General features: G+C 40.1%; 1 protein-coding gene across 1 annotated transcript in view; it reads right to left on the bottom strand.

Moving 5' to 3' along the window:
- Positions 1-6,700, bottom strand: part of BACE2 (beta-site APP-cleaving enzyme 2) — a gene marked incomplete at its 5' end in the record, with an annotated part of 19,309 nt that extends 12,609 nt beyond the window's left edge. Inside the window, 3 exons of the mRNA XM_009700712.1 lie at positions 3,401-3,535; positions 4,773-4,901; positions 6,484-6,700. Of these exons, the coding sequence (XP_009699014.1) occupies positions 3,401-3,535; positions 4,773-4,901; positions 6,484-6,700 (481 nt within the window). The remainder of the gene's footprint in view (positions 1-3,400; positions 3,536-4,772; positions 4,902-6,483) is intronic.
- Between the last annotated feature and the right edge of the window lie 4,476 nt (positions 6,701-11,176).

The raw sequence follows: 11,176 nt of genomic DNA, 5'->3' as shown, positions 1-11,176 counted from the left end.
CTACGGCGACCTGAAAGGAGGCTGTAGCAAGCTGGGGGTCGGCCTCTTCTCCCAGGCAACTAGTGACAGGACAAGAGGGCATTGTCTGAAACTGTGCCAGGGGAAGTTCAGGCTAGAAATGAGGAGGGGTTTCTTCACAGAAAGGATTCTTGGGCTTTGGAATGGGCTGCCCAGGGAGGTGGTGGAGTCCCCATCCCTGGAGGTGTTTAAGAAAAGACTTGAGGTGGCACTGAGTGCCGTGGTCTGGTTGACATGGCGGTGTTAGGGCAAAGGTTGGACTCGATGATCTCAGAGGTCTCTTCCAACCACATCGATTCTGTGATTCCCAAACCTGCATGTCACACCTGTCAGCAGCAGCCTGTAGCTGACAGTTTGAATTCAAATGAAGTCTGAGAGCAAAAGCAAGATACGGTCAGCCTAGACACAAGAGTGAGTTTATCTGCACCACTCCGGAAATTACCGCGTGTCACCACAGCTGGTACAAATGGCCAAACCACTGTAGAAGTAAAGCCTGGCCCCTCTCAGAGGTGTGAGCTAATCCACTTTACTTCCCATATGCTTTGGGCAAAAGCACTCTCATGGTCAGTACAGACAGATGCTGAGTGTGCTGACGTAGCTTACACATATGTCCAAGCCCTGAATCAAGGCCTCTGCTATCACGGAAAACAACTCGCTCCAGTTTAAACACAATACAGCAGCCTACTTTTAACGGCTGGTGTATCTAGTTTAAGAATAGTCAGGGAACATTAGGCCTCGTTATATGTCATGTTTGGTACTGGCTCAATAGTACAAATGACAAAGGCCACACCTTTCTCTCTTGACTGCTGAAAACCACTAAAATACAGACAAAAACATGTACAAAGAAATTTGAAACTTCAATCTTGCTGCCTCAAAATCTGCATTAAATAAACTAAGCAAATATTTCTCTTCATTATTAAAACCCCAACCCTCAGATTAAGAGATTTCAGCAAACTTCCAATACAGTAAACAAAGCATAAACATTTTAAAAGGTACATCTTTTTTCATGAACTCCTTAAAAACTAAGATTAATTGTGGGGAAAAATAAAAAAAGGCAAGTAGCAGTGGCAGCTGTTTCCATTAACTACTTCTGTTACCAGCTCAGGCAGCCGGATCGGTATAACTGAACAATGACATGTTCATGGCATCATCATAAGACACAAGGCAATATACAGCATAAGCTTTTTAGGAAACAGTCACACAGCAAGCGACTTTAAAATACATTGGTTTAGATGGTATCAAGTCATGAGGAATATCTTTAGCACAGTGACAAAAATAAAACCCACCAAAAAGTAAAAAAAGGAACTATGACTTAGTTATTTTCTTTTTGAACGAAGAGCTGCTTTGGCTGCCACGCAGAGCCAAAAGAAAAGCAAACAGACAACCATTTATTATACACTCAGAAATACTTCTAAAGAGTGGAGAAAAATACCAAGGCATCGTGGAGTCCATTTGAACAGATTTGTACCACAAACAGGCAATCGCCAGCATCCTGGAAAGCCATCCTTGGCAAAAAAAGTAGGTAGGAGGCACAGCCAGGAGGGTCAACCACTAAAATAACTCCAGGCATTTTGCATGGGTTAGCAGGGTCGCTCGGCTGGGGACTAAGCACCTGGATTTTCATGCGGTGTACAGCGTACTTGCAGCAGGCAGTAACTTGCCTTCTTAAGTCTTTCTGGTTAATATTTACCAGGGCACCCTACGCAGAGCACAGCGCTGGCAGCTCAGGACTTCGCTCGGCCCTGGTCTGCCGGGCTCAAGGCCACAGCTGCCGTGTAACACTGGACAGGTTCCCAGCATTGAAACGAGGGGACTGTTTTTCCCTGGCAAGGAAAGGAGTAGTCTCTGGTGATGGCTACAAAAAAATGTGCCATTTCCTAGAAAACAACTAAAAGGAGAGAGGGCATGTAGTTCATCAGCCTATACAGTGAATTATGCAACCTCTGCAAGCCCCTAACTAGCCAAACTTTAATCATACTAGCTCTAATTTACTGTTCTTCCTCTGAATTTTTGCGGGAAGATTTCCTTTGATCAAGAAAGGAACGATGCCTTCTGTTAACAGCGACTAGCATACTCTGCTAATACGTACAGTGTGAAAGCAATCCCTGGCTCGGAGAAGAGCGACAATAACAGGAAACTTTTATAACACCACCAGATTTTTAAGTGAATTGTTTTCTGGAAACAGCATGTATTAAAGCATTAGTACAAGGGCTCCTCTTCAAAAACATGTTGACTGTTTTTTAAGGCAAGAAAGAAAAGCAAACACAAACATTTATGTTAGAGGACTAGAGGTTTTGCTTCCCTAACAGTATAATAGAGAGAGGCATTCAAATAGACCTTGTTTTGCTTATTAAGTTGAAAGACACTATGACTCATTTTAAATATTTTATATGGCAAGATGATTTCCATATTTTTTATGGAAATATAATATTTATGCACATGTAAGATTTTTATAATGAATTATATGAACTATAAAAACTTTAGAATTATCATATCCCAGTGACTTCCAACTAAGAGAACAAGCATAAGATAAAATTAAGGTGTCTAATGAAAACAGGGCATGAAAATTATAGAACTAAAAATCAAAACTTGAATAGCAACAAGCAACAGTAAGAAACAAATAAAACACACACATACACACATATCCTCCAGAAAAAAAGATGAAACGGCTTTGGAATAAAAACTGCAACAACCCTGTCTCATTAGACTGATCCAGAGATAATAAAAACAGAAAACATATCCACCAGGAGTAATAACTGGCAAGGCTGAAGCAAGCAAAAGTGGATTACAAAAATAAAAAAGGAGCCATAGGATAAGGTACTTTGGGAAGTGTCCCAGGGTGACACCTGCCCGCTGCCATCGTGAATTCCATGCTTGGACATCTCCATGAGGGTCAATCCAAAATCCTCCCTTTTCTTTGTTTGACCAGAATTGCTTTAAAACCCTTTGGTTTGATTTTACTGTATAACAGAAAACCATAAACTGTAGTTGTTTAAAGACTTTTGTCTCCTTGAATCACTGCACCATCTCCAGTGTTTAGCCATCTTCGTTACAACTAAAACCAGCCAAGAGGCTGAGCCCTTCCAAACCACAGCAGCCCCATTTTCAGTGGACCATTCACTTAACAACTGTAGCTTAGTTCCTAATTTACTGAAAATGCTATCAATGACTTTAAAGTCCTCTCTGAAGCAATTTTAGCATGCTTGATGTGCACGCTGCATTTCACATAGCTTGTTCCTCTCTTTTCAAAGTTAGCATGCAGCCTTAATCCTCAGACGAGACTGCCATACACATCTGCTTGCAAAGACAAAACCGAACAATTAAGTGTTTTTCTTAACCAAACTTGCATTTTACATGGACAGAAACACATAAATGCAAATACCTCTCTGCAGTCTAATTCGAGGTTCTGTCCTCCGACTTCCAGTTTAAGAATTTCAACCTGGTAATACCACTCCTCTTTGATCGGTGTGTACCAAATATCACCCTTGTACAGACTTGGTTCAATTCCACCCAGAACCTAAGGGAAAGGAGAAAGGAATTCACATGCTTTAAAATCCTGGATGTTTAGTTTTGGGGCAAGTACAGGGAAAAAAAGGGAATATTTAACTGTGATACTCAAGGCATGAAAATGTTAATTTAGCACCATTTGTAAGGATTTTACTAATAAGTTCTTTGTCAATAATTAAGCAGTATGAAACTAGACATTAAATACATCATGGTTCAGTCAAACAGAAATCCTATATTGGGAATATATTCCTATATTCCTATATCCAAATTACCAGCATCTTCATCTACAAGCTCACACTGATTCACTCATGAAAGCTCTACTGTTTAAAGTCAAAACAGTATCTTCAGCGGTTTAATCTAGGCAATGTATAAAAATGGGGCAGAATATTAAACTTGCACATCATAAATTCACTTTATCAGATCAGAAAAGCCTTAATACTGTTGAAGAACATTTCATTTTTCTTACACACATCCAAAATGGAACATGACCATCTATCATTGCTATCACTACTAACTTCCATCAAAACTTATGCTGAAGCTGACTGGGGGCATACTAGACGATTAGACTTTGCACTGCACTAACATAAGCGAGTTCTCTCTTGGGCTTCATCTATCTCAAGTGTGTTAGCATTTACAGTATGTGAATTCACAGCAGAATAACTATTTGTGATCAGCTCCTGTGCCGACATGCTTATTTCAGCATAATTTGGGAACCATCATTCCAACTCCTGATTCCAGATAAATAATGGGCAATTCTTGGTCCCACTAAAACTGATGGAAAGACTTTCCGGAGTAACAATAAGTGGCAGATCTGGTCTTCAGATTTTTTCGTTTAGTTACGTTGTCTACCAAAAAGGAAAAGAGCCTTGATTCCTCTCCCCCTTTTCACATCATGTAAAAAAAATTACTGTAGCATTTTGATGAGATTGAACAAGCTTAGTAGCTGAGTAAGGGACTACTCAGTTTGAGAAAGGTAGCAGAACCTGCCCTAAGGAAACACCACATTTATGTTTTTCTTTATTAAAATTAAACTTGAAATGCAGAAGTTTACTCAGACTTGAGAGAGAAAAAAAGAATGGAGAATGAAAATAAATAGACACTTGAGTTTTGTCTAAGTGCTTAACTTTTCCTTAAAAAAATATAAAACATTTCATATATTTAAATTTAGAAGAAGTAGGATAGTCATAGAAAAGAGGGAGAGAGATTAACAAAGATACATCTGCCCTCTCAGACTGACAGATACCCACAAGACTACCTCCGTTGGTACCACTTCCAGAAACAGGCAGTCCAGCACCACACATCTGCAAGGAGAAAATGTTGGGGATCTTTGCCTGCTTCACAAGAGAATCAAAGAACGTCTCCACAGAACTTGAAGGCTTGAAGGTGTTGAAAAACAAAACAAAAAACAAAAGAATTGCAGAAGTATTCGTTAAAAAGTTTCTTTGCAGAAACGAGCAAATCATTCAAACAAGACCACTTTTCACAAGTAAATTGAATTTCTGACAACCAGGTGATGAAAATGCTAGATATAATAAGTCATTAAAAAAACAACATCTGTCATTTTTCTGTTTCTGTTGTTTTTAAAAACATTTTTACTCTTGACCACTGTCATAGAAATCCCTAAAGCACAAGAGTATTTTTCAATTGCAGTTTTCAAACTCAAATACTAGTTTTAGATTCAGGCAGAAACTCTCACCGATGCTTTCTGTTTGGAAAAGGCTTTGGGTTATTAGAACAGTCAAATGTAACTTGCCCTTCGCACATTTCCACACTTAAATGGCAGAATTTTAAAGTGAGGATTTTCAGTTTCTAAACATAGTTTAATTCCAATGAACTTTGAATTCAATGGCCCTTATTTTCTTTTCCTTCTTGTAAAGAACTTCATAACCAAGCACACTCACTTCAACTGATGACCGTCCAACAGGTTCTTTCCTACACTGCATGTCATGCTTTCCTTTGCAATTATTAGAGTACTGTAATTTCATTGTAATTCAGATTTCGGTGCAGGTACATCTCATGACAGGCAGAGACCCTGGCTAGCTTGCGTGCTGCCAAGTGCTCTTACTACACAAAGCACAGAGCAGCCTCAGAAGTCAACAATGCTTAAGTCTTTGGAAGAAGGGAAAAATAAATGCCCTGAATACACTATTTGCCCAGACCAGAGTCTGAGAAGCAGCTCTTCTCTGTCTGTCTGTCAGTGTATGACAGCAACTACAGCAGAATTCAATGATCACACAACTCTTGAATAAAGCATTTTAATTCCAGAGTCGGCAGGCAGTATTGAACCATTTGTTCTAATGGGATATATCTCAGTTTGTGATTTTTCAAGACAGTTATGTGTAGGTTGAAGACTATGACTATGTAGTATTCCAATCACATTTTCAGTTTTAGATTATCAGGTTGTAAATTTTAGACTGTAAATTTTAGGTTTTCATTTAAACTCCTGCCTGAATTTCCTGCCTCTACAAGAACAGGATGTGCTTGGTTCTATGTTCATGAAAACACCGGAGCTAATATTTGTTCTGAAATTATCCATATATGTCCTCCATCTCAACTTTTACTTGATGAATGGAGAATGTCATAGAACGAACTGCCAAGGGCTTTGCCGAGAAGTTCATCAGTCCATTGACAAGTCTTGAGGGAGATCATCAGAGCCCTAGACACACCCTCCACACACGTACTAGAAGAGTTTACTCCCATACTCTGGTACTACAAGCTCTGTAAAAGCCTGTTCATTCCAGAGTAGCTGAAATTGGAGCCTTCATCACCAGAAAAGCCAAAATCCTCACATGGGACTGTGGTACCATCACAACCCAATTTATTCTTTCTGCAACAAACGCAAAGGATCCTGGCTGGAAGGGAGAAGTCTCATGCTGACAGACCATCTGCTCACTTTAATAGCTAGATTTCTATTCACTGTCATTGTGAAAGACAATAGCTGGGAAAAGGATGATTTACCTTGGCTAAGGCATCGTAGGCAAGTCCAAGAATCCCCTGCCATTTAACCCCTGGTAAGAAGAAATTCTCCGATTCAAGAATGGTAGCAATGTTGACGGTGTAGCTGCCATAGATTCCTTTTGGGATAGTAATGACATCTGTACCCAGCACTCCAGTCCAGCTTCCTTGACTGTATTTAACTGTGACATCAATCCCTTGAGATTTGTATGTACTTGACCTTTAAAAGGAAGAGATACACTTATGCATGAGCTGTTCATTTACAATGCAAGACAACAGAATAAATTCAATCTCAATTTTTCCCAGAGAGGGAAAAAAGTGAAGTCTGCAAAGTCAATCACATATACTCACAGAAAAAGGGGGATGGATTGTAAAAGCAGTAAAAAGTGGAAATAAAAAAAAATAAATCTTGAGGCCCTGTTTTTATCCTGAAGCCATTAATGACTCAAATCTTTACAATGTGTGTCTTTTTCTTTTTTTTTTTTTTTAATCTAAGGTATTATGCCACGTAGTGCACTATGTCCCTGACTCAGACTGGTCCCTCACAATCGGAGCAATACTCTTTAACTGGAGACGCAATGTATTAAATGGTGCTAGGAAATGAAAAGCTTCTGAATTCAAATCTAAAATTGAAATGCCAAACTAACTGAATAGCTGCAGACTAACACCTCATTAATATTATTAAAAAATCAATTTTGGGTAAATGGGAATATTATTGTGAGTATCAGCAGTAAGACACAGCTTTTCTAAATGTGCAGTTTGGTCTGTCTATCAGGAAATAAGGAGACTCGGATATTATTAACAAATGATTCACTGACTTGGAGGAGGAAAGGAAGGAGTTCCTTCTAGACCAGGGCAACAAAAGCAAAGGAGCAGTTAAGTATGGCAAGGAAAGAAAGGAAAAGAATGCTGTTGAAGGCTTAACAAAAACATTAGAAAAAACTTCAATAGATTTTTGATTTTAAAATCCTGTAGCATAAATACAGTAATCATCTTTCACCCACATCACTACTGAAGAACTACAAAAGTTTTAGGTCCCTTGCAGTTTATTTTGGTCCCATTTCTCGGCATATGGCTTCCCCTTCTGAAGAGACAGATGACCACGCTTGGTTCATCTGAACAGACTTTTTGCTTGACAGCTTTTTTAAAAGTAAATTAAAACCAAGAAAACCCCCAAGCATAAAATAATTTCGTAACACCACCTTTACATGTGTGTAAAACAATAGAAAGTGCAGGTGATTTATCAAGTGCGGACAGTTTTATCAACCCAGCTTTAATCTAACAGCTGCTCTGACAGAAACAGTCACATGAAGTGGCTTCACAGCTCCCGGTACCTGAGCTCCCCAGAATGAAGTCGGTGTGATTTTGCCTATCATGGGGAACAACTTTTAGATGGCAACACAGACAATTCCCATCCATTCAAGCAGACACCTTATCTGGAGGGACAGTTTGGCCATATGGACCATGTAACTGATCCTCTTCCTAGCTAAGGGAGGGAGTAGTAAGAGGCCAGGCTTTAACCCTAAGCAGTCCTTGATACTCCCAACACCTAACCCTTCCAGGGTCTTCAGTACCTTGTAACATCCAAGACTGCAGAAATGAGACAATAGGCCCCACAGATTATATTTCAAAATGCACGAATTCCAGAGATACTGTTACTACCCGTGTCTGGTCACTTCTACTGCTACCTTTCTGTGGTAATTCTGCATTTGTATGACACGTGGACAAAGGGACATCTCTGCTCAGGCAGGGTCTTCAGAGCACCACTGTGATACTGGCAGTACATTTTATAAATCAGAATAGAGTCTGAATAATTAGTGACATAAGAGAAACTCGGGGGGCGGGCAGGAAAAGGAAGGGAAAATACAGGGTTCTTCATGTAGAAAAGTGTCTGGCTGTGCAACAGAAGAGGAAACATCTGAAATCAGAGCAAAAATTGAGTGCTGGGAGAACAAAGCAAAGCAAATCTGCAAATACAGGCGCTGCATGACTAGTAGCAGCAGCAGCACACAGCTTTTCTTCCGTAAGCAGTAACAGCCTGATGGATTGAGCTGTGGACCAGGACATAGAAAGACTGGGTTCATTTTCCAGCAGGGCTGGTGAACTTTCTTGTGGAAAGGCAGGACAAGTCAATTCCTTGCCCTCTGGGCCTCAGCTTCCCCACCTGTAGAAATGGGTCTGAGGATACTCATCTCATTTGTAAAGTGCATAAATGTTGTATCGAAGAGAAGGTCTTATTATTTCCTTCAAGGAACAAAATTCCTAATGTGGGAAGGGATCTCACATAATCCCTGTGGCAGTAAATTATATTCTGTTCTGCAAAACCACGTCCTGCTCCATCTTCTTGACTATAATCAGCCCGTGTTTTTCCACCTCACTGATCTAAAGGAAGAAAACTTCTTTAGAGGCCAAACCTACAGACTTGTTCTAATTCATGGACCGAGTGTTTTAAAACAAACACACAGCACAAAGAATTCCAAACAAGGTGTTTTGGCTGTGATGAGAAAATAAGAAATTCAACTCTTCTGGCAACAGCAAATCCACCACGCAGAAAGCCCTGCTTAACACCAACCTTGCCAAACACATGCAATTCCTTCTTAATTCCATGCTCTCTTGCCGCTCTGCGACAAACTAGGACTTCCTATTTTCCTGCTTACCACTCACTTTTTCCTAAGCACCAAATCAATGTCTCCACAGACAGCAATAGCAAAGAAGGGACAGAAAGCAGCAATGAGCAAAAAGATCTGAACAGAAGTTTTGATCCCCTCTCTAGCGATAGATAGATGGCACGAGATAAGTGATTCAGGGCCAACGACTTTAAGACAAAGCAAACATGAAAATTCAACATAAATTATTGATTTTTAACCAAGAAGTCCCATCTGATTTGCAGCGGTTCTGGAACAAGTTAATAATTTACCCCAAACTGTACAGTGTACACAACCCAACTCACAGGATCATACTGCAAAGCAGCAGCTTACTTTTGCTTGCTGGTGTAGAACTTACTGTATTACCTCAATTTATGGCCCGTATTTTTCTTACCTCCCTCTCTCTTGGAATGATCAACTCTTGAGCAGTTTGCTCTTGAAACTTTAGATGGTGAGGCAGTAGTACTCACCCTGAAATAAAACTGAATACTGTTGCTGAATACTGACAGCCTTGAGTATGTCACTCGTTCACACACTGCTACAGAGTTGTCACTGATCATTTAGTTTCAAGTGTAAAAATCCCTTTATATACCTGTTTAAGTAGCTTTTTTATGATAAGTAGCGTACTCAACAAAAACTACTTGCTATTTTGAACAGCATGAGAAACAAACACTGTGATTTCTTCTCAGTTCAGGACAAATTAGGCCATTTCCCCAAACCTTATACATGGTGGTGACTTATACAGCATGATCATCACAGCAGACTTAGAACTTTTGACAGCAAAGCTTTGTCAGAGCCCCTCAAAAGCTCAAGTTGTGAAAGAGTTCATGCTAACAGCTTTATTCATTTTGTACAGAAAGACCCAGATAATTAAACAGTAGAATTATACGACACAGATTATATGACACACAACATCATTTAACAAGCTAGTTCTAAAATTGCTCAAGGAGGGCTCTTTCTGAACAACATACCCTCTGGGTCCTCCGAAACAAAGATAATGCCTTTCCTATGCAACCTCCTCAGTTTCAGTCAAAAAACAATCATGCATTTAATTTCAGATTTTGATCATTTGCATAAAATTAAACTAAGAGCGTGGCAATCAGGAAATTCAGACCCATCACTCTCTTTCTTCAACACAATATTAATATTCTAATAAGCACACATCTATAACTCAGTCCCATTAACTTAACAAATTACTAATCCTTCTTTCTCCTCGTCTTCAATTTGCAGTTTATGACTTTCATATGGAAGCACTTCATGACAATATAGGGAAAAACTGCAGGAATGATTACCAGACGAGAGGAAACCTCTTTATCTAATTTTGAAGTGTTCTACGTAGTGTGGAAGAAAAGTGCCCACAGGTCATTTGTCTCATTTACAGATGGGTAAAGGTCACTTTTAGGTAATTTTACAAATCCAGCTGATGTGATACCAAGGCCCCTGCCTACCATTTATGCAAAATCATGACAACCAGGGAAGGCAACCTGACTACCGCGAAAAGGCCAGTCTCAAAAAGAGATGAGCAGCAGGGCCCAAGGAACCACAAGCCACAGGCTTCACCTCAAGCCAGGGAAGGTCTCAGAGAACCTCCTGGAATCTGTTCCCAAGCACATGAAGGACAAGAAGGTAATCGTAATCATGGACACTAACCGAGGAATTTCACAGGCATATCACACCTGACCAACCTCATTGCCTTCTACAACAAGATGACTGGCTACACAGATGAGGAACGCGCAGTGGCACATCTTGACTTCAGTCAGGGTTTTGACACCATCTCCCATGGAATTCCCATCTGGAAGCTGAGGATGTGGGGCTAAACAAAGAGACCACTATGTGGGCTGAAGATGGGCTAGGCCACCGGGCCCAAAGGGCAGCGACCATTGGCTCAATATCAGGCTTGTGACAAGCATAGTGCCCCAGGGCTTGTGAGTGGAGGAAAAATTGTTCAGCATCTTTATCAAGAATCTACGCGATGGACAGACTGCACCCTCAGCAGATTTGCACAGAACACTACATTAAGGAGAGTAGTTGACATGCTGAATGTCAGAGCT

The sequence above is a fragment of the Cariama cristata genome, unplaced genomic scaffold, assembly GCF_000690535.1.
Source record: "Cariama cristata isolate BGI_N322 unplaced genomic scaffold, ASM69053v1 scaffold8315, whole genome shotgun sequence".
NCBI classification, from domain to species: domain Eukaryota; kingdom Metazoa; phylum Chordata; class Aves; order Cariamiformes; family Cariamidae; genus Cariama; species Cariama cristata.
Note: the sequence above shows the minus strand (reverse complement) of the source record. Positions and strands in the feature narration are given on the sequence as shown.